The 24,982-nt window shown below is 43.5% G+C and overlaps 1 protein-coding gene across 1 annotated transcript in view; it reads right to left on the minus strand.

Moving 5' to 3' along the window:
* Positions 1 to 253: 253 nt before the first annotated feature.
* Positions 254 to 24,982, minus strand: part of acaa2 (acetyl-CoA acyltransferase 2) — a 62,985-nt gene continuing 38,256 nt past the window's right edge. The window contains exons 8-10 of the mRNA XM_038790506.1: positions 24,253 to 24,323; positions 16,052 to 16,206; positions 254 to 5,258 (exon numbers count right to left, since the gene is read on the minus strand). Of these exons, the coding sequence (XP_038646434.1) occupies positions 5,174 to 5,258; positions 16,052 to 16,206; positions 24,253 to 24,323 (311 nt within the window). The 3' untranslated portion in view covers positions 254 to 5,173. The remainder of the gene's footprint in view (positions 5,259 to 16,051; positions 16,207 to 24,252; positions 24,324 to 24,982) is intronic.

The following is a 24,982-nucleotide window of genomic DNA, read 5'->3' on the forward strand; positions in this document are numbered from 1 at the left end:
GAATCTACCTCTGACATCTGTCCTATATCTATCTCCCCTCAATTTAAAGCTATGGAGCGTACAAGAGTAAGATTGTCGATGTTTTCTCAGGTAACACTGTCAAGGGATGTGAAACTAAGGTGGGCAAATGGCATTGAAGTAAATATCAGTAATTAAATAGTGAAGCGGGTTCAAGGAGGCTGTTCCTTATGGTTAAATCTGATTCAACGTTACAGAGTGCATCAATGCTTACAAAATAAATCCACTCAGGATCTGCAGTTTATTGTTTGGATTTTATGGCACACAGATTGGACATAAGTTTCAATGAACCCAAGTTTTGATATTGGTTACACTGTTGGAGACATTGCTCTTTGGGGAAGAAAACGGAAACAACATTCAGGCTATTCTCGTGCACTTACTGGTCGCTGCTTGACAGCAGTAGCAGGGATCCAAGGATATTATGCTTCTCTGCTCTTTTTAGAAGGGCAATGCAAGGAGCAAGCCAGGGCAAAGATGGGTAGCAAAAGGAAAATATATAATAAAAATAACATTTTATTCCAATTGTGTATATTACAATGCAATACAATAAAATTATTGCCACCAATTACAAGGCACAAATTAAACAAAATCATTGGTAATGTATTTTCTATCACTGCTCCACAAAGTAACAAAAGATCATTTTATGTAAGGCAGTTTTACATTTGCTTATGGAACAAAAATGTTCGAGACAATATGCATAACAGATCAAGATTGCGTATGCATTCATATTAAAAGAAAATTCAGATTTAACCTTAAGTTTTCTCCCAAGGTAATTAATGTTAGAAATGTCAAGAAAATTCACAATGTATTAGTTAGCATTAATGTGTCTTTTTTACTGTCTTCCATTACTTTGCATTGGCCAGCCCAATAAAAGGACTATCCTCCTGTGCATACCTGTACAGAGTGACCAGCTGAAACAAGCGCACTCTCTTAGGAGCAACCTTTAGGAGCCACAAGATTTTAAGGAACGGCTGGTGCTCTAATTAGTGAGGGATGCGACAACACATTAAATCAGACACTGCTGTACGTGAGACACAGCACTATTAAGTGCGCAGCCGTTGCATTAGTTAGATTTTAAATTTGGTTTTCAGAAAAAATGCTGGGATTCATTTTCTTTGTGTCACTACAATATAATCCGTAATCATCACCGTTTCAAATATCACAACGAATGTCTCTCATGACCGTACACAGAATGATGAGTACCCAATTGCGACTATGAAGAACAATAATCTTTTGCTTGGCTGTAATTGTAGAACTGTTTACAATATTGTTCAATGTTACTGGTGCTGCAACAGGAAAGTGACCATTTATATTGTAGTATGGAATCTGCAAAATCAGTGCAATTTAACATGTACAATTGTTTGACATTGTAAAGTAGTTTCTGACCATATACGACGCCTAGAGAAATCATATCACCGACCTGCACAGGCAAGCTGTGCTACTTCACTTACCAGCAACCAGAAAAGATAACGAGATTGTGATATGATGATAACACACCAAAACAAATTGCAATTGATTGATTACAGGAAATTTCCATGGTCAATTTGCCTATCTCCTTTCTCCAAACAGTTGAGCACTTGATACTTCAGGGCTTTTACATTGTGGTCTATGTTGTAGAGGGAAATTAAGTTGATGATGAAGGTTGCAGAATTTTTATTTGGAAAATGCATTTTCAGTAAGTATCCTCCTTAACTGTTTAATGATTTACATGGAGCAGAGCACAAAAGAAAAAATCAACGCACTCCAAAATTACAATTCCATCCCCAGAATGAAGTTTTTAAAGAATACTTCCACCCTGAAATTCCTGAGAACAACTTCAACTAAAGGTCACCAGCAATGAGGGGAGTAACGTAATGATGATGGGATTTCCCCCATTTACTGTAACCCTTTAAATTCTAGGAAAGGTGGGTTGGCAGATAGAAGGGTTGTCCATAAATGCCTCCATTCATGCCTCCTAAATCCAAGGAATTCCACTCATGCCCTTCTGCCAGCTGGAGCTTTGAAAAGATTCCCCAAACCAAAGAGCTGCTTGCTTTATTGAGAAGAAAAAGAGGTGAAATACAGCAGTGAAAATGACCCAGTGCCCAGTATTTGGGACGCAGTGGTCTCTGGCTTGAAGACAGAAGTCACTGCTCCGCCAAACTTGTGGCAGCAGAATGGAACTTCTGGAAAATTCAGAGACTCTACAGATATGGCAGCAGCTCTCCTAATGCTTCTGTCATTAAAATGCCACATCCTGAGTAGTGATCAGTGATATTCGCCAAGTCTCAGTCTCCAGCCTTGGTTTGAGGCAAAATACCTGATTTCAGTCAGGGTCAGAGAACGTGTCAAAAAAAAAACATGGGATTCCCATCTTTGATCATCATCTGGTGTTATCTGCTGGGAAGTATGTGTCTGGACATATCAGGCGTCACTATACTGACAGATTTAAAAAAACTATTAAACCTTTCCAGGCTAAATCGCTGGCTTTTAAAGCAGACCAAGCAGGCCAGCAGCACGGTTCAATTCCCGTACCAGCCTCCCCGGACAGGCGCTGGAATGTGGCGACTAGGGGCTTTTCACAGTAACTTCATTGAAGCCTACTCGTGACAATAAGCGATTTTCATTTCATTTTTCATATGGCACAACTATAAAGATACGATTCCAGATGAACATAGGATTGGACTCAATTGTGATTCTTTCTGTGGTCAAATAGCCAATGGACATCACTTTGGGGTTGGGTTTATATCTTAAGAATACACATATTAAGGGCTTCCCGAACCTACATGAATAGAATCTTAGCACAAGCTGCTGCTTCAAGAAAACAGAAATTGGAAGAAGTTAATTTAAAATCAAGACAAGCAGCATTGATTTGACTTGGCAAATTTACAAAACTTAAAAGAAACAAAAAAATTAATAACACCAAAGAAGAAGGGAGAGAGAGAAAAAAACCTTATATTTCAATAAATCCATTGATGCTTGAAGGAAAATCCCAGTGGTTTAGTGACCACAGTGTTGGCATCCCCAAGCAGCTGATTATGTATCAGAGTCTCAGGACTGCCTACGACAGTGTAATTAAATTACTCAATTTTCAGCTCATTGAAGCAGCTTCTGGTTAACGAAAGGAAACAGGAAATGAAAACATTGATCATACCATCATTTTTAAGATCAGGAAAAGACTTGTATCCAAAATATGTAACCCTTTTTTATACTTGGAAGGCAAGCATATCTGTCACTTGTTTTTCCAGGCATAAAAATTTGCATTTATTTTTAACCTATTTAATACTTGCGGCAAATAATTTTCCTGAAAACCTATTCCATTAACCTTTTGACTAAAAACAAAAACATTTCCCTCAAATTCCCCTCTTACTCCCAGACTTCCTCATTTTAGTTTTCTGTCCTTAGTTGTTTCGGAAACTATAGGCCAGTCAGTCTAACATCTGCCATTGGGAAAGTGCTGGACTCCACTGTCAGGAAGTAGTAGTAGAACATTAAAAAAGTCATAATACAATTAAGTAGAGTCAATGCGGTTTCATGGAAGGGAAATAATGTTTGACAAATTTATTAAAAGTTCTTTCAAGATGTAACAAGTACGGTGATTAAAAGGTAATCAGTAGATATAGTGTAATTTGGTTTACAAAAAGTATTTGATGAGGTGCCATATAAAAGTAAAAGCTCATGGTGCTGGGGGTAATAATGACGGCATGGATTAAGAATTGGCTAATGAATAGAAAGCAGAAAATCAGGATAGACATTATTTTCAAGGTTGGAATATTGTAACTGGAGGTATGACATGGGGAGCAGTACTGGAGTCTCAACTATTTACAATTTACATTGATAACTTGGATGAAGGGACCGAGTGTAGCGTGGCCAAATTTGATGATACAAAGATAGTAGGAAAGCAAGTTGTGAGGAGGATATAAATAGTCTGCGTAAATTTGCAGATAGGTTAAGTAAAAGGTTAAGTGAAAGGCAGATGGAGTGTAAAATGTTGGGAAATACGAGGTTATCCACTTCGGTAGGAAAATAGAAAGGCAAAATGTTATTTAAATGGCGAAAGTCTGCAGAATGCTTTAGTACAGAGGAATCCAGGTGTCCAAGTACAGGGATTGCAAAATGTTAGCATGCAGGTGCAGCAAGTAATTAGGAAAGTAATTAGGATGTTGGGCCGGTATTGCAAGGGGAATGGAGTATAAAAAGTAGGGAAATCTTCTTACAGGGCATTGGTGAGACTGCAACTTGAGCACGGCACACAGTTTGGTCTCCTCATTTAAAGGACGGATATACTGGCATTGGAAGCAGTTTAGAGAAGGTACACAAGATTGATTCCTGGGTTGAAAGAGTTGTCATGAGGAAAGGCTCAGCAGGTTGGGCCTATTCTCATTTTGCTTTTAGAAGAATGAGCTTGTTAAAATATATTAGCGAGGTGGCTTGACTAAGATAGCTATTGGGAGGATATTTCCCCTAGAGGGAAATCTAGAACTGAGGGCATGGTTTCAAAATAAGGGGTCACCCATTTCAGACAAGGAAGAAGAATTTACTCTTTGCGGATTGGAATAGTTTACTTCAGAGGGGTTTCAAGGCTGTCATTCAATATATTCACGAAGGAGATAGGCAGATTTCTGAACTATGGGGGAGTCAAGGGGAACAAGCAGGAAAGTGGAGTTAAGACCACGATCAAATCAACCATAATCTCATTGAATGAGGGGACAAATGGTCCCCTGCTGCTCCTATTTATTATGCTCATATTCTCAAGGACATCTATAGTGAGTGATTTATTTTGATCGTTAACTTCTGTTGCTCACCCATCCATGATATGAACTACGGTGCACATCAGCTGGAGAAGATTTTCTGAACATTAAAGGACTTAGGAAAATATATATTTTGTTTAGAAACAAAAACAAAAATTCTAGCCAACAGCATTTCTATAAGATTAGAAGTTCTTTGGTATACTTAAACAGTGATAATCTGCATCATTTGCACTGATCTTTTGCCAATTTCCCTCCGCAAAAGGGGAATACCAATTAAGATCACCAGGTTAAGGTTTCTGGAAGGAGTCGATTAGGTCTTTAGTGTAGGACACTGCAGCAGCTCTCACAAAACAAAGCCAGCAACAAACACTGAATATTGTAGTTTAGTTCTTGAAGTACAACATTCTCTGTGTGTTTTCTTTTCTTTACTTCATGTTCTCAATGATGATGGCAATTCCTTGCCCACCTCCAATGCAGGCCGAACCCACTGCATATTTACCTCCCCGGCGTCTGAAAGGAATGAACACATGAATATGGCTTTTCATCAACAGTTCTTTGACATAGGAACAGGAGTAGGCCATTCCGTGCCCGAGCCTGTTGCACCATTCAGTTAGGTTGAAACCAGTCTGTACGTACCCACCTAGGGAACAAAACCTTCAATACCCTTGCCTAACAAAAAAATCTCAAATTTTGAAACTTTCATTTAACTGAACCACAAAAAGCTTTCATCCTTGATGTGAATCATAGAATTTACAGTGTAAGAAGGAAGCCATTTGGCCCATCGTGTCTGCACCGACCCTTGGAAAGAGCACCCTACCTAAGCCCGCACCTCCACCCTATCCCCGTAACCCAACCGAACCATTTGTTCGGATATGAAGGGCAATTTAGCATGGCCAATCCACCTAACCTGCATATCTTTGGACTGCGGGAGGAAACCGGAGCACGAGGAAACCGGAGCACCCGGAGGAAACCCAAGCAGACACAGGGAGAACGTGCAGACTCTGCACAGACAGTGACCCAAGCTGGGAAACAAACCTGGGACCCTGGAGTGGTGAAGCAACTGTGCTAGCCACAGGGCTACCGTGCCGCTCTTTCAGAAGAATGGCTTCCTGACAAAAAAGGAAACGGTTAAGAGATACGTGTTTTGAAAGCCGCAACAGTATATTTGCTAACCCAAACTCCACCAAATGTGCCAGCATATTAGCCATTTTAGAAACAAAGATTTATGACAAAATTTTGACAGAAGCTCATTGACCTGAAACGTTAACCATGGCTTCAACCCCCGAGTGGCTGTCCTTAATGGTTCCTGCAGGCAAGCACCAATGATAGGGCATCGGACCAAACAGGAATGGGATCATTAATAATGTTCTTCATGGCTAAAAAGCTGGGTGCATTTTACTATTTATTCTGCCAGGAGTTGGAGCCATGGTTAATTTATTTTCCTTGCACTGCCCAGGAAGTTGTGATAACATTCAACCTTTCAGACACAAGTTTACAGTTGGCACTTTCTTGGTCTCTACAGCTCAACACCACAGTACATGGAAAGCATTATCCTTTAAGGCAATTGACAAACCAGCGGAATTAATTATAAAGGAAGACTGAGTAGGGGTATTCAAGATTGGAGAGGTACTTATAGCATTGCATTCCTTTGGGGAAGCTGAGAAAGATAAGCAAAACAAGTGCCATGAGAAGGAAATCCATAAAACCAAGCCCTTGATGGACGCAAGCTAATGAAACGAATGACCTATTCCCAGTCTGGATTCTATATTCTTATGTAACAATATTAAATCACTTGGAGATTTTCTTATTGACATAGAATCCCTACAGTGCAGGAGGAGGCCATTTGGCCCATCGGCACTGCACCAACCCCCCCTGAAAGAGTACCCCACCCAAGCCCACTTCTCCACCCTATTCCTCTAACCCTTTAACCAACCTACACATCCTTGGACACTGAGGGACAATTTGGCATGGCCAATCCACCTAACTTGCACAGCTTTGAACTATGGGAGGAAACCCACATAGACGTGGGAAGAAAGTGCAAACTCCACACAGACAGCCACCTATGGCCTGAATTGAACACAAGTTCTTGGCGCTGTGAGGCAGCAGTGCTAACCACTGTGCCACCATGCTTTCCTGAGTGCTTTCGTGTGCCACATTGCTTTCCTGAGCTTCGACAGGACAGAAAAATTAGGATGGCACAGTGGCACAATGTTTAGCACTGCTGCTTCACAGTACCAGGGACCCGGGTTCAATTTGGCATTAGGTGACCGTTTGGAGTAGGCACTTTCTCCCCGTTTCTGCGTGGGCTTCATCTGTGGATTTTGTTTTTTTCCTGCAGTCCAAAAATGTGCAGGTTAGGTTACAGGGCTAGAGTGGGGGAGTGGGCCTAGGGTAGGGTGCTCTTTCAGAGGGTTGGTACAGACTCGATGGCTGAATGGCCTCCTTCTACACTGTAGGGATTCTATGGAAATATGACATTTCATCTGAGCAGGAGTTCAAACTTTGGTGTCACGAGTCAGGACTCTTTTTCCAATTTTAATAATTATGGGGCAAGAGGAGTGTGGTTATTGGGAGAGTTTGATACTGGTGGGCAGCTCAAGATAACACTATCTCCATGTTGAAAATTCCTTCAGAAATGGCAATGCAGAGAACACTCATGATGTGAATGTAGAGTATCATATAAGTGAGTCAGTCTCTGAAGCAAAAGGAACTTTGAGCTCAGGAAGTAACCCACCGCATTTTACTGCATCATAAAGGAGTGGGGTCCGGAATCACCCATTAGGCAATACCAGACTGTATTGATAAATCCGTGCGTTTGGAATTGTCCAAAATGATGTGGACAAGTATGAGACAGACAGTGGCAGTGACTCAAGAGCATGATCTGAGTAGTTTACTGGAGCAAAGGATATCGTCAAGCGATCAGGGACCCGTAGTCTGCAGAATAGGAAATGGTAACAGGGTAGAGCGTATTCTATTGCCAGGGTTCCAGACTGCCTTTTATGCAGTATTTTGCCACCTATAGGACATTACAGACCCACGGGGCAGCACGGTAGCATAGTGGTTAGCACAATTGCTTCACAGCTCCAGAGTCCCAGATTCGATTCCCGGCTCGGGTCACTGTCTGTGCGGAGTCTGCATGTTCTCCCCGTGTGTGCGTGGGTTTCCTCCGGATGCTCCGGTTTCCTCCCACAGTCCAAAGATGTGCAAGTTAGGTGGATTGGCCATGCTAAATTGCCCTTCGTGTCCAAAATTGCCCTCAGTGTTGGGTGGGGTTACTGGGTTATGGAGATGGGGTGGAGGTATGGAATTGGGTGGGGTGCTCTTTCCATGAGCCGGTGCAGACTCGATGGGCCGAATGGCCTCCTTGTGCACTATAAATGCTATTTTGTTAAGTGGAAAAAACTAAGGAAGGGAGAGAGGGTGGGCACGATTCTCCGCTCCCCAGGCCGGGTGGGAGAATCGTGGGAGGGCCGCTCTGGTACCCCCCCCCCCCCCCGATTCTCCCACCCCCCCCCCCCCCCCCCCACCAAAACGCGACACGCCGCTCGGAGAATCGTGGGTCGCCGTTTTTCACGGTGACCCGCGATTCTCCGGCCCGAATGGGCCGAGCGGCCTGCCGTTCCCGACCTGTTCACGCCGGCGGCAACCACACCTGGTCGCTGCCGGTGTGAACATAGCGCAAAAGGTAAGTTTGGGGCCTGTGGGGGGCGGAGAGGGGATCGAGCACCACGGCCATGCTCGGGAGGGGACTGGCCCGCGATCGATGCCCACCGATCGTCGGGCCGGCATCTCTAAGAGATGCACTCTTTCCCCTCCGCCACCCCGCAAGATCAAACCGCCACGTCTTGCGGGGCAGTGGAGGGGAAGACGGCAACCGCGCATGCGCGGGTTGGAGCCAGCCAACCTGCGCAGGCGTGGCTGACCTCACTAAGGCGCCGCCGTCGCGTCATTATTGGCGCGCCGCCTTGACGCCAGCGTCAAAGCCCGGCGGCTGAGTTTCACGAAACGGCGCTCCTACCCCCCGGGGTGGGGGGGGGGAAGAGAATAGAGGGCGAGGAGGGGGGGGGGGGGGGGGAAGGAGGGAATAAAGGGTGAGGAGCGGCCTCTGACGCCGTCGTGAACCACTCCAGGTTTCATGACGGCATCGGCCGTTGCGGAGAATTCCGCCCAGAGGCTTGTTGAACCCAGTGACATAGACAGAGGTATGTTCGAGGACTTACAGAGGGAAAGCCTGTAAATCGAATAATTCATTCTTGGTATTTGAGCAAGGCCACTTTATAATTCCCCTCTAGAAGATGGTGGCGAGTCTTTTCAACCATGGCAATCCATGTGGTGAAGGTACTCCCATGTGATGGTTAGCTAAGGAGTTCTAGGATTTTATCCAAGTGGTTTTGATTCAGGGACTATCAACGCGAGGTTGCAGGACTGATGGGATGAGGGATGAGTTCATATTCATGGAGTGTTATAATGACGTGGTTCAAGTGTTGGGCAATAATATAGGGATGGCCTTTACTTGAACCTAAATCGGACCAATATCTTTGCAGAGAGGGTAAAAGGGAGAAGAAATGGAGGATTTAAGTTAGATTGACGTAGGAATGAAAAAAGTGATGAATAAAATTTGTGATAGAGGCACAGGAGCTTAGTATTTTCTAATAATTTCAGCTATCAGAGAGAATGAAAAGAAACAGGCTATAAAGGTCAGGGCGCGGGGGAGGGTGGGACTGTTGGATAAGTGCAAACAATATCAAGAAATGAAATGAGACTTCCAGGGTTAACATTCCTGAAAACTGAAGTCAGTATTAAGAAATGCACAAGGCATTAACACAAAATGAGAGTTAATAGCAATGTAAGGTATGATGTGGTTGCATTGACAGAAAATCCATACAGATAGAGTTAAGAAATAAGAGGAGAAAATGTTTTTTTTTGCATTACAACTCACCAAATAGCAAACACAAGACAGAATTGGCCACCTTTTGCCAGTTCAGGGATATACAAGAGCAACAGGGCAATAACATTGGACAATTTTAAGATAGACAGGAATAAAGGTAAGGCATCTGTTCAAAGTGATTTATCACAATTGTTTCCTTGATCACTATTTTTCTACTCTCATCATGGAAAGAAGGCAGACTTAGTTCTGTAAAAATGGATGGTCTAATTGAGGTGGTCAAACAAAATAACAACGGGATCTGATCGGGCAGATACTGAAAAGCAATTAACTTAAGTAGGACGACCCAGTACAAGTAGGTACAGTCTTAAAACTAGATTTGGGCCAACAAAGAGCGAATTCATGAGGCATTTTCTTTCCGTGCAAAGAGTAGTTGTAATCCAAAGATTTTATAAAAACCGTGGATGTTGGAACAACTGAAATTCGAGACCATAATCTGCATTGTCCCAATGGAACAAATGATTGTTCAAGGTGTTTCTCTGATTAAAGCTCCTCATATTGGACACAATTCCAGAAAATCGGCGCTGTAGCCTCTCTAAATCCTTCACATCTCCCTCTTCCTCTTCTCCTTTCCAAGACCCTCCTGCTAACCTATGTCATTGACCAAGCTATGAGCCACCACTTTTCTAACATCTCCTTCGGATCAGTGACCATATTTTTCTTACGCCTCTTTGACATGCCATGAAACTAATTATTTTCTACATAAACAAGCACAGTATAAACAAGGTTGCTGTGTTATAATCATGTCGCACAAACTATGCGTGCATAATGTTACGGAACAGGACAGGAATCAATAACAAAGTGAATACTTTAGTTTATATACAAAGAGTACAAGAGCACCACCTACTGTCCGACACACTCATCTGCAAATATCCAAATGGGGAAATACAAGAAATCATTATCTGAGCCTTTTCGGCAGGATATTTTCATCAAAATTCCCAATACTGAACTATTTTTCCCCTTTGGAGGCTGCCCAAGTTCAACATTTTCTGTTTTTACTTTTAAAAAAATTCAATGTACTGATCCAAATATGTATTATGTTTCTGTTTCAAAAGAACTACAAAAATACATTTATCAATTTTTAGGTCGCCAGATCCATTTGTATACAGTAAAAGCAGTAAACTCAGGAACATTTTAGAGACTGGCAGAGCTGTCGTTTTTTGTGTAGGCATCCTTATTTTCAAAATAGCCATTGGGCAGTATTTAACACAGGTGATAATGGGTCTTGTCCGTCGGAACTCTGCCTCGTTGTGGAAGGCTGTCTTTTGGGATCAAGGACCCCAGGCTGGGAGCGTAAGTCCCACCAAGAGCCGTCAGCCAGAGGACGGTAACTGTCCATTGCAGGCAGCATCAGTAGGAGTGGTGTCATCTGTTGCCAATGTACCCCGGCAGGTGCCTAGCATCACTGATACAGGGGTAATTGATGTGACTCAAAGGTACAAGGAGGTGATAGCAGGATAGGGGTCACAGGGTGGCAGCTGCAAAGGGGAAAGAAGCAGCTTTCATTGGGCCCCTCCCCTTCCTGATATTAGGTCCCTTGATCAGGCACAGAGTAATTAAACTGTCTCTTTAATTCAAGACAAAATGGAGTATTGAGGAGGGGGGGTGATGTTGTACTTGTTCGCCTGACGATAATCTTATGAGACCTGAGTACAATGGGGACTGGGGGCCCAGGTCATGTCCTATTGAAGCCCAAGTGCCAACTTTTGTACCTGGACCCAATGAAAGGAGCAGCTGATTTTCCTATGGCCAGACGTATAAACGCTCAGATTTGGGGACACTGTACCTCATCCAAAATGGTGTCAGGATCCCAGATCCAAACGTCCAACCCCATTTCTGACAGATCCTATTTTTTGCCAATAAGGGATAGGGGGCAGGATATGATTCATACATGAATAAATCCTGAATCCAGCAGCTCTATTTGAACTCAATGCGGAGTTCAAACAGACGCCATTCTCACTGGAGTGAGGTCCATATCCCACAGCGTGCAACTTGTGATTTTTAGAGTAGGTATAAATGCAAAAAGAAACTGTGGAATTGGCAAGCCATTTAAATTTCCTGCTCTTAAAATTAAAAAAAAACAGTCTGCAGTGTCTCAGTTGAAAAAGAATCCGAGCTTGCAATTTCAATAGCTGTTTGTTGATACAACCCTAAGGACTATCATTATCACACTATTATTGTTTGACTGCTTCCACAACCTACCATTATCCCATGGGGATGGGGGTGTTGCACGTTTTGCTATGAGCGCAAAACGCGTTTATTGGGGTGTATTAACTTCCAAGTGCTTAACACCACTAGGCTCTGTTCTATGTATTTATTCAGCTTTAGGAGTCGCCAGGTGCCGTATAGACACCGTCACGAGTATTCCAAGGTTAAGTTCAAAGTAACAAAGACGATACACCGATTAGTAAGGTCCAAACGATAATATTTATTATACAGTTATAATAAATACTCATGCACACACTAAGAGACTAAGCTATGACTAAACTAAAGTAATCAGAATATTTATCTAACAGGAACAGGCAAGGTCAGGGAGCGAAGCCTTCGTCCTGGTCTTGGGCTGCAACCTTCAGCAAGCGTTCTGGTCACTGGGGGTTCTAGCGGGCTTAGTTCGCGTAGCGAGCGTCGTACTGGCACTTAACGGTTCGGCGGCTGGTGCTCGACGGCTGGAGTCAGCTTGGATCTTCAAGGTCTTGGTCAGAGCCGGAGCACGGAAAGCAGACCGGACAACACGAGGTCCCTGTCTTTTATAGGGGTTCCATTGTCCTTCCCTCTTCTTGGGCGGGCTTTACCTATTGGGTCAATTCCTCATCGATACTGTTTTAATTCCCCAATGCGAGGGGGTCTCCGTGATGGGGGGGGGGCGTTTCTTATGCCCTTTTGTTTGGAGGTTTCTGGTGCCTCGATGTCTGGGCCTTGATTCAAATGTGTCCATTCAGAATCAAATGTATCTATTGTGTGGGTGTTCAGGTCTGATTGCTTCATTAGCATGCAAAGCGTTTTGCCATTTGCACCTAGCTACGGTCTTCTCACCTGAGCCCAAACTGGTTTCTGCTGCTGCAGAATGCAAAATGCTCTCTTTGCAGACTGCTGGTCTGGCTAAACTGTCTGTTTCCCAGCAGTCTTAGCGCTTGGCTTATTTTGTAGCTCAGCGTCCATTTTAGGTGGCTACATTCCCTCCTTGTGATCCTCACGATCAAAATATTGTGAAGGATCACCTATGTACGTCGCCTTGAGTGCATCTGGGTTGCCTTCTTTGTGTCCCCTGACCTCTTGCCAGTTCCTGGGCTACTCTATCTTGAACTATGGGAAGAAAAATTTTTACCTAACATCTCTACTTGGCGCTATGTCAAAGGGGACATGCATTACCATAAACTGGGAACCTCTACCTATCACAATTATCCCTAACTTTACTTAAACATTTCCTCACACTCTAAAACCTTAACTACAGGGGGGAAGAGCACTGCAGGTTCATTGTTTGATTGACAGCTCCAAGAGGTTATTAAGGGATTAGTAGTCTTTGGCATGCGGCTATAAATACACATGCTTGTTTTCGAGAGGATTAAGTACTTGAGGGGATTTAATTGTATTGGATAGCTTTATCAGTTAGTGTATATTTATTATATCATGATGTTTGTAATACTTATTATTTTATTTCATCTTAGCATCGCTTGTGAGGACTGTCCATGATGGCTACTGGGTAAGTTGGGTGTAAGAGCAAAAGTTGATGGGTGGGTAGGAAGTGGGTTATGGGTTGGCATGGAGGGTATGAGGGGCATTGAGTATGGAGTGTGGGATGAGGGGTGAAGGACCTAAATATTCGGACATACCAGAGCACTGAGGCAGGGCGGACCTTTTAAACAACCTGTCTCAGTACACAGCAGACCCCAGCACCCACCCTACCTGCTGAGGCATTTGTGGTGAGCAGGGAAATTTCCTGACTCTGTGCACCTACCTCAGGAGTGAAAATGCAGGTCAAATACTCTTTGAGACCCTGGACAGAACGAGCACGTGCAAAAACAAGAGCATTACAAAAATAGTACCTTCAGTGAACAGAAGGGTAATAAGGCCGTTGTCTGTTAAATATTAAGACAGGCTAGCGGTGGAACCTTGTTCTCTGGTCGAAGAGACAGGACCAATATAGATTTAACGTCCGAGATTCTCCCTTCTGGGGACTAAGTCCCCATGGCAGCGGGAAAACCGGCGCCAACCACTACGGCGTCAACAGCCCCCGAAAGTGCGGAATTGTCTGCATTTTCAGGGGCTAGGTTGACCCCAGAGGGGTTGGCGCCACTCCAGCCGGTGGCAAAGGGCCGGCGTGAACTCGCGCATGCGTGGAACGGCTGGCGTGATTCCATGCATGCGCAGACCAGCCGCCGTATTTTGGCGCACGCGCGGGGGGGCCTGACCCGCGATCGGGGCCCACCAACTGCGGGCATGGGGGCACTTCTTCCGCGCCGGCCATGGAAGAAGAGCCCCCACGGAACAAGCCTGCCCGCAGATCGGTGGGCCCCGATCATGGGCCAGGCCACCGTGGGGGGGTCGGAACCCCCCGCGCCCCGCATACTCACCTGCCATGCCCTGCCGATGCGTGAGTTGAGTGATTCACGCCGGCGGGACTGGCCAAAATTGGATGGCCGCTCGGGCCATCGGGGCTCGGAGAATCGCTGGGGGGACCGCAGCCCCCGACCGGCGTGGCGGGAATCCCGCCCCCACCCGAAAAACGGCACCAGAGAATACGGCAGCTGGCTTCGGGGCGGGATTCGTGCCCCCCCCACCCACCGGGATTCTATGACCCGGCGGGGGGTCGGAGAATCCCGCCTAGCGACTCTGGAAGATTTGCAGAATCTTCATTACAACCACAAAATCAGGGACATAGTATTTGATTTATGCAAACTATTAATTCAATGTCATTTGTGAAAACATTACCCTATACTACCATAAAAACTGCATTCCTTATAGCTTCAGAACTTGTGCACTGAATTGTGTATGTGCAGATACCAGGAGTTGCTGTCAGTTTCACAATGTAATGATGGTGAATGCCGACATCTTCACCGTCATTACAACCACAAAATCGGGGCCATTGTATTTAACTTATGCAAACTATTAATCCAACGTCATTTGTGAAAACACTACACATCCCGATACTACCATGGTTAACTGCTACAATATGGCATGATTTTAAATTGTGGATTATTATTGGATCTGGAGAGGTATTGTCATACACATTGAACTGTGCAGTGGAGTGGAATTCAACGTACATAAAGTGCTGGTCCATATGAAAGAAAAATATCGCCACTATACCACAAAATGTTATTGAGGCTTTTGAATATATGCTTTGAATACACTCATACACTTCTCTTTTTCTAGGTCATGGATAATTGTACAGCTTATACTGACACACGTGCTCAAAGGGTTGAATGACCTATTTTCTGTGGTTCTATGTGCATTTATTCTGGATTATAGAAAATGCACCCAATACAAGTGACACAACGTGAAACAGTTCCTCCTTGCCCTACGATTTCCATACGAAGAAAGGTTGAGGGTGCTAGGCCTTTTCTCATTAGAACGGAGAAGGATGAGGGGGACTTGATAGAGGTTTATAAGATGATCAGGGGAATAGATACAGTAGACAGTCAGAGACTTTTTCCCCGGGTGGAACAAACCATTACAAGGGGACATAGATTTAAGGTAAATGGTGGAAGATATAGGGGGGATGTCAGAGGTAGGTTCTTTACCCAGAGAGTAGTGGGGGCATGGAATGCACTGCCTGTGGAAGTAGTTGAGTCAGAAAAGTTAGGGACCTTCAAGCAGCTATTGGATAGGTACATGGATTAGGGTAGAATAATGGAGTGTAGATTAATTTCTTCTTAAGGGCAGCACGGTAGCATTGTGGATAGCACAATTGCTTCACAGCTCCAGGGTCCCAGGTTCGATTTCGACTTGGGTCACTGTCTGTGTGGAGTCTGCACATCCTCCCAGTATGTGTGTGGGTTTCCTCCGGGTACTCCGGTTTCCTCCCACAGTCCAAAGATGTGCCGGTTGGGTGGATTGGCCATGATAAATTGCCCTTAGTGTCCAAAATTCTATGATTAATCTAGGACAAAGGTTCGGCACAACATCGTGGGCCGAAGGGCCTGTTCTGTGCTGTATTTCTTTATCTATCTATCTATTGGTTCTTGATCAGGAATTCAGCTTGTAGAGACAAGTGACAGATCCTACAGTCCACTGCGCAATGCACTAAAGCTCCTGTATGATCTTGCCAGTTGTTTTTTTTAAACAAATCTCAGGATATATACATACAAATCCACACCATTTAGCCAGGAAACTGACAGAGAAATTAAACTAGTTATCATACCTCAGCTCATGAACTAGATGTGCTGTTATCCTGGTTCCTGATGCTCCCAGTGGGTGTCCCAATGCTATAGCCCCTCCGTTTACATTAGTGTTTTCAGGGTCCAATTTCAGAGCCTTCTGTACAGCCAAATACTGAGGAGCAAAGGCTTCATTTACCTTTTGAAGAAAAAGATATGTCATTATCAATAACAGTGTAAGCATTAGTTTGAAATACAGTGGTGTTTTTCTTTTTGCATTTGTTCATTTGGCCAAGGCAGTGAAATGCTGGGCAAGATCGGTTTCCATCCTCAATATGGATGGAGTTAGCTATCTTAACTAGGGCAACAGGGGGCAGCACGGTGGCACAGTGGTTAGCATTGCTGCCTACGGCGCTGAGGACCCGGGTTCGAATCCCGGCCCTGGGTCACTGTCCGTGTGGAGTTTGCACATTCTCCCCGTGTCTGCGTGGGTTTCGCCCCCACAACCCAAAGATGTGCAGGTTAGGTGAATTGGCCACGCTAAACTCCCCCTTAATTGGAAAAAATAATTGGGTACTCTAAATTTATTTAAAAAAAAAAACTAGGGCAACAGTAGTTCTAATTTGCCCGAGGGTTCCTGATTTGATTTAGATTTGTCACATGTGCCGAGATACAGTGAGAAGTATTGTTCTGCATACAGTCCAGGCAGATTGTTCCTGTCATGGGAGTGTCCCTTTAAAAATGTTCTAGTCTTATCACATGGCTTCAGTGATGTCATTGTGTGGGTGGAGGTGGGCTGTGGCTCTGTGGGTTTTGCTTTTGCTTTGAGTTTGGACTGTTTTGAACTGCACAGGTTGAAAGAAGTGTTTCTCTATCTTCATTTTAAAAGTTGTTTCCAGACTACTTGATAACTTAAAAGAGATAATTGCTTTCGGGAAGGAATTCAAACCTGCTGTTTGAAAAGGGGTTCAGATTATCACTAATACTAACCAGTAAGGATTTTGTGTGCTGGACCACGCCTTTCAAAACGGATTTCTGCTTTTACTTGGATTTCATTATTGAATTGGAACAGTTAAGGGGGAATTCATTAAGGATTATACATAGATTACTGTAGCTGTGTGGGGTCTTTATGTTTGTAGTTGATAAAATTCTTACTGTGTGTGTTTATATAAATGTTAACTAAATTCGTAGAATAAAGCTTTTTTTTTAAATTAAAAGCGCCGAAGAACTTTGTTGAATAACACCTGAAGGGCAGGCTCTTGTGCTCATCGTAACCAAAATGAATAAACAGTTGTAGGTCAGGTGAACTCCATGACATACTTTTGAATTTTCTAAACCCTGGCCCATAACAGTTCCATACATGAAAACATAGGACATACGATAAATACACAATGTAAATGCATAGACATGGGTAAAGCATACAGAGTGTAGTGCTACTCAATAGAGAAGGTGCGTCGAGAGATCAGTTCAATCTATAGAGGGTCATTCAGGACGCTGTTAATAACAGGGCAGAAGCTGATTTTGAATCTGTTAGTGCACGTTTTCAGACTTTTGTATCTTCTGCCCGATGGAAAAGGTTTGAAGAAAGAATAACCCGGGTGGGAGGGATCTTGCTTTCCCAAGGCAGCAGAGGTGTAGACAGAGTCAATGGATGGAAGGTGGGTTCGCGTGATGGACAAGACTGCATTTATGTCTCTCTGTAGTTTCTTACGGTCTTGGGCCGAGCAGTTACCATACCAGGCTGTGATGCAGCCAGACAGGATGCTTTCTATGGTGCATCTGTAAAAATTGGTAAGAGACAATGTGGACATGCAAATTTCCTTAGTTTCCTGAGGAAGTATAGGCGTGCTGTGCTTTCTGGGTCATAGCGTCGATGTGGGTGGACCAGGACAGATTGTTGGTGATGTGCACAACTAAGAATTTGAGGAGGAGGATTTCAGTCAGGTTTCTTGCTCCCAATCCAATAATTTCTCCTGGAAATCATGCTCTGTGGATGCTAGAGGAGAATGGCAACAGGTATGGGTACAATGCTGCCATGGCATTGTACATTTTATCAAGAGGTGTTTGGCTGAGCGTATCGTTCTCTCTGCGAGCCTGTGTGACTGTGGGTGGAGGGGGCTGCTTGTGATGTTCTCCAAGTCCTAGGCGGGTGTAAAATTTCAAAACTCGGCAGTGACAAATTGGCGAGCATTGTCTGTTATGATTTGCTGCAGGATGCCATGTGTTTTTTAAGCTTGGGTGATCACGGAACTACTGCTTGCATTCAGAAGGCATTAGAGTTCAAAACACCTGGAATATGAGTCAACGAGGACTAAGTGCTGGTCATCATTCCACTGAAAAACATCAGCCACTGTGTACATCCATGGGAGGGCTGTGACCTCATGCAGATGTAACGGTTCCTCTGCTTGGTGCAGCTTTACTGCATTATAAGATGAGCTTCTTGAGACATCCCTGTCTATAATAACGTACATAGTGGGCCAGTACAGCGATTCTTTGGTCCTGTCTTTAAGTTGCTTCTAACTCAGGGTGCCCTTGCTGGAGCGGTTGGGTGTAGTACTTCTGGAGGGTATGCGGAATAACAAATTGTTACCCACTCAGGTTTAGGCCATCTTGTATGGTTACTTCTTCTCTAAAGGCAAAGAATACAGTGAGTTTGGGAGGAAGCTCCCTAGAGGACTCTGGCCAACCTTTCATTATGAGGTTATACAGTTGTGTGCATGTGATGTCCGCTTGTATAGCCCGCTTAATTTCCTAGACGTGACGAGAGGACAACACCTCTACTTCCACATTGTCCACGTTTGCCTCTCAATCAGCCTGGCCAGAAGGGTGCAGGAAGGGGTTTAGATAATTGAAGGGTTGTGGTTAGCCTTAGTAAGATGGTCATAACTAAGTTAATGGGATAAAGATGATGCAATTAATGGGAGGAGCCAGTCTGCGGCAGTGAGTTTTGAGTTTGTTTAGTTTTTTGGCTGTGAGCTGGACAACAGCTTCTGCAAAAGGCTGTCAGATTAAGCAGTGGTCTGACACAGACAAGAATCGACAAGCTGTTTCGTAACAGAAACTTTCTCTCTCCAAGCTACTGAAGTGTACAGCAAGTAACCTTGTGTTTTCTAACTCTACTTCAAAGTTGGTTTTGATCTGTGATGGATTTTGCTTGTTTGGAGATAAAGATATAATTTTAGAAGTTAAAGTGGTTCCTTTTATCAGTGAGTGCCATGGAGGCAAAGACTATGGGTCTGCCATTTTGAACATGCTGCACCAAGTCCATATTCTGAGGCATCTGTTGAGATTATAACATCAAAGTATTGTAGTAACAAGGGCTGGTTTAGCACAAGGCTAAATCGCTGGCTTTGAAAGCAGACCAAGGGAGGCCAGCAGCATGGTTCAATTCCCATACCAGCCTCCCCGAACAGGTGCCTGAATGTGGCGACTAGGGGCTTTTCACAGTAACTTAATTTGAAGCCTACTTGTGACAATAAGCAATTTTCATTTCATTTCAGTGGGGTTGCTAATGCTCATTGAGCCTGTTGAAAGATGCTATGTAGTGTTGTTGCCAACACCATTGAACGTCCTGACCAAGCGATCCCGTGACCTCACTATAACACGGAATGAGATAGTTTGTCATACCCAGAAAACGCTGTAGAGCATACTTGTCCACAGGAATAGCCATTTGTCATATGGCTGGATACGGTTTCACACCATCAGCCGTAAACGGCCTACATATGAAACCTGATTTACACTGGATTTGCATTTCGCAGGGCTGAACTTCAATTGGAGATCTCTTGACTTTGTCCAGGACACAGTGAAAATGCTCATCATGGTCTTGCACGGTATGACCGCAAACCAGGATATCACTGATCTCGCACAGCTGATTCACAAAGTTATGCCATGCATCACTGAAAGACCTGACTGCTGGTGGAGACACGGTACACCATATGCAGTACCTGCCTTCCGGGTACATGAATATAGTCAGTTTTGAAGATGCCAAATCTAATGGGATCTTTCAAATACCACACTTTGCATTAAGGACGCCGAATACCTTTGCTTGTGACATGTCTGATAGCACCTGCTCCACTGTCTTCATGGGGTGATGTGGTTTGAGCAATGCTTTGTTCAGATGTACTGGGTCGATAGATATCCTGACCGTGCCATCCTTTTTTACTGCAGCTACCATTGCTGAGACCCGTTCCCTGGCTACCTCGACTGGGGTAATTACGCACAATTCTGTCATGTAATCCACCATATCGATGACTTTTTGTCTCATGGCTACTGGTACTCTTCTTGGAGCACAAACTGTTGGTGGAACAGTCATTTAATCCAATGTGAAATATGTACCAGCCTCCCCGGACAGGCGCTGGAATGTGGCAACTAGGGGCTTTTCACAGTAACTTCATTGAAGCTTACTCGTGACAATAAGCGATTTTCATTTCATATGACTGGTAGTTTTCTGATAACCTGGTTGAAAATGTCACTGTACAATGTCATCTCTGTGGCTTCAAGTTGTAGGGCACGCACATCTGGACCAAGTTGAATGAACCTTAGCATGAAGCTATCTCAAAGTCCAAACAGTGGCTTTACATTCTGATTAACAATAGTCAAAGTTTCCTTGGCAACAAAGTAGGGTAGTTATTGTCCACCATAAGCCACTAGGTCAGACTGCTGTTGAGATCTGGTATCGCATCTGGGTCTATTTCCTGCAGCTTTTTCATAGATAATACATTACATTTGAACCTGATATCAATCTTAAATCTAAGCCTAGCAATACTAGGGAGTACATGTACGGTAGAGGAGAACTCGCCTTTTCTGTGACCGATTCCACACTTTCGCAATATAATGTTGGCGTTGATGTTGTTGCTGCTGGTTCTTTGCCTACTACTTGGGTTGAAATGTAATACATTGATCTTACTAATGCACCTAGCCTTTTGGTTGCTTGGACCTGCTGCTAAATATAAAATCAAAAGATCTTTGATGAACTATGAAAGGAAAATAGCAGAAAACATAAGTACGAATAGCAAAAGCTTCTAAGTATATAAAGAAGAAGAAAATAGCTAAAGTAAATGTTGGCCCTTGAGAGGACGATACTGGTGAGGTAATAATGGGGACCACAGAGATGGTGGAAGCACCGAACCAATATTTTGCCCCTGTCTTCATGATAGAAGATAATAAAAATTTCCCAAAAACTACAGTTAATGCAGAGGAACTTGCTGCAATAACCATCACAAGGGAGACGGTATTGAATAAAGGGATGGGATTAAAGGCAGATAAATCTATGGGACCTGATGGCCTGCATCCTAGTGTATTAAGGGAGGTGGCAGTGGAGATAGTGGATGCAAGGTTATGATATTTCAGAATTCCCTGGATTCTGGAAGGGTTCCGGTGGATTGGAAACACGCTAATGTGACGCCGCTATTCAAAAAGGGAGTGAGGCAAAAAGTGGAAACTATAGACCAGTTAGTTTGATGTCTGTTGTCTGCAATCATGGGGCTGGTTTAGCACACTGGGCTAAATAGCTGGCTTGTAATGCAGAACAAGGCAGCAGCGCGGGTTCAATTCCCGTACCGGCCTCCCCGAACAGGCGCCGGAATGTGGCGACTCGGGGCTTTTCACAGTAACTTCATTGAAGCCTACATTTGACAATAAGCGATTATTATTACTATTATTATCAATCATTAAGGAGGCGATGATTGAACAATTGGAGAGACAAAGTTCAATCCACCATTGTCAGCATGGTTTTATGAGGGATAAGTCATGCTTGACAAACTTGCTTGAGTTCTTTGAAGACTAACTAGCAAGGTGGATAATGGGGAACCTGTGGATGTGGTATATCTAGACTTCCAGAAGGTGTTTAATAAGGTGCCACATAAAAGACTGATTCAGAAGGTAAGATGACAGGGGATTGAGGGTAGAGTACTAGATTGGATTGAGAGTTGGCTGACTGACAGAAAGCAGAGGGTCGGGATAAATGGGTCCATCTCTGGCTGATGAACTGTAACTAACCGTGTGCCGCAGGGGTCAGTCCTCGGACCTCAACTGTTTACAATCTATATAAATGATCTGCAAACAGGGACAGAGTCTAATGTAGCAAAATTTGCGAATGACACTAAAATAGGTGGGAAAGCAGGCAGTGAAGAGGAGATAAAGATTTTACAGACGGCTATAGATATGCTAGGAAATTGGGCCAAAATTTGGCAGATGGAGTTTAATGTAGATAAGTGGGAGGTTATCCTTTTTGGCCGAAAAAATAAAAAGTCAAATTACTATCTAAATGGAAATCAGATTCAAGATGCGTCTGAGCAGAGGAATCTGGATGACTTGGTTCATGAATCACAGAAAGTCGGTATGCAGGTACAGCATGTAATTAAAAAGGCAAATGGAACGTTACCGTTTATTGCAAAAGGACTGGAGTACAAAAGTAGAGAAGTGTTGTTGCAATTGTATAGGGTGTTGGTGAGACCACATCTGGAGTATTGTGCCCAGTTTTGGTCTCCTTATTTGAGGAAGATGTGGTGGCATTAGAGGCAGTTCAGAGGAGGTTCACCAGATTGATTCTGGGGTGAAAGGGCAACATAATAAAATTTTAAAAATGAGAGGTCACGGATGTAGGTTGAGAGGCATTAGATTTAGAACTGAGATGAGGAGAACTACTTCTCACAGAGGGTGGTGAATGTGTGGAACTTGCTGCCCCATAGTGCGGTGGAATCTGAGTCATTGAATGGTTTCAAGAAAGAGATAGATATATTTTTGATTAAAAAAACAGGTTAAAGGGCAACAGGTAGGAGGTGGATTTGAGACAGGACGAGATCATCCAGGATCCGATTGAATGCTGGAGCAGGCTCAAAGGGTTGAATTGCCTACTTCTGCTCCTAGTTCCTATGTGATTACACATCAACTTCATTCTTTTGGGTTGGTGGGGGGGGGGGGGGGGCTGCTGTCACATTAAATCTTTTTTTCACCATAATTGTTTTCAGACTGCATCACTGACTATTCCACAAACCAACTAATCTCTATCAAACGCATCTGTAAAATTTCCATACGCTTATTTTGTCACTAAAATTTTCAAAATGGCAACACAGATTTATGAGACTTATGTGTTTTTTGGTTGGTGGAATGAAAAATCTAGCTATAAAGAATGATGTCCTCAACCGCAAAGCATATGGCTTTCAATTTGTTCAAAACCTCAGGGTCTTCGTTCCCATTGATGGATTGGAAGGTGAATCATCAAAATATTGCTTCCACTTCGGGGCCCGCTAAATTCAACAAAGTGTACACCAATAACATTTTTGGTTTGTCGTAAAGCATTGCACCGCAGAATATGAGCCACTCCTGTTTAAACTTCTCCCAGTTGTCTGCCATGTTTACGTCCAAGAATATATTTATATACATTACATACGTCTATATAAATGTTTCTGGAACATACCTCTCCATTCACCTGAGGAAGGAGCAGTGCTCCGAAAGCTCGTGTTTGAAACAAACCTGTTGGACTTTAACCTGGTGTTGTTACTTCTTACTTCGTCCAAGATTAATGGGTCAATAGTTTGAAGACCTTGTGCCATGCTGCCATCCCTGACACTATGACCAGAACCTTCCGGCTGTTCATATATTGACTATATAAACCAGTTAACCTTAGTTTTGTGAAGCAATATAGAAGCCTATGTGAGCTAACTGATATTTGGATTCATGGATGCAACTGTATGAAGCTAATATCGTAGAGCATATTAATGTGGAACCAAGATATTTCCACTCATGTGTCTGTAGGTAAATAAATCTCTTGTTTATTCAATATAAAAAAAAGTCGGCATGTCTGGAATTATTCTTGAAGTTTACTTATGTTGAATTAATATGTGAAGCAACTGGATAATGAATCGTTAAGCTGAAGAAGTTTCCAAATCAGCTTATGAGTGGTACAATTGTTTGTTTTACAAAGTCACTGTTGAATCTGTGTGAGGTACAGGAAGAAGGCTTTAGGATATCAAGGGAGGGAAGAAAAATGACAGGAAAAAACAAAGATAGGAACAACAGCAGGTCCCTTCAGCTCATTGTACTTGCTCTGCCATTCAATTAGAATAATGGCTGATATATACACACAGCCCAAGCTTGAAAGAAGGGAACTAGATGAACACATGAGGGAGAAAGAGCTGGAAAGTTAAGCTGATAGGGTTAAATGAAGAGGGGCATGAGGAATTTCTTACAGTTTAGCTCTACTTAATTATGGCTATCACAAACAAATTCATTGGTTTTCACAGACCTCTATCAGATCCATGTCCTTCAAGGATAATCCTGCTTTCTTCAGGGCCCCTGTGATTGCTGGCACTGGGCCTACCAGGGACAGAATAAAATCATTAGTAAATCAGGAAACAAGTAAATAAGCTTTGCCATTAAATTCTCCAGATTAAAAACACCAACTACGCAGCAAGTTAGAATATTGAGGCACCAAGTGCCATAGGCTAGCAATGCAAACACTACTCAGGGCCTTCTGTGCCAGCATGGCTAAAACTAAGGCCAGGTGATTTCTCAGGGGGAGAGGTTGGTAAAGAGATCCACTCTGAAGTTTGAGAGATCACTCCCTTAGTAAAATTCATCTTCCCAAATAATCAAATAAAAGCAAATTACTGCAGATGCTGGAATCTGAAACAAAAACAGAAAATACTGGACAATCTCAGCAAGTCTGACAGTGTCTGTGGAGAGAGAAGGGAGCTAACGTTTTGAGTCTGGATGTCTCTTGTCAAAGCTCCCTTCTCTCTCCACAGATGCCATCAGACTTGCTGAGATTGTCCAGGATTTTCTGTTTTTGTTTCAAAATAATTACGTTGGTTTGCTTGCTCATGGCTGATACTGGAGAAGCAGTGGCTGGATGCAAATTTCATGCTTGGCTGGTGAGGGGCAAGGAAGAATGAAAAAGTTACAATTGGAACATTTAAATGCTACCCTTTCTCCCTACCAGAAGAACTAACCCCACCTCTCCCCCTATGCATTTG

Source organism: Scyliorhinus canicula, chromosome 3 (assembly GCF_902713615.1).
Source record: "Scyliorhinus canicula chromosome 3, sScyCan1.1, whole genome shotgun sequence".
NCBI lineage: Eukaryota > Metazoa > Chordata > Chondrichthyes > Carcharhiniformes > Scyliorhinidae > Scyliorhinus > Scyliorhinus canicula.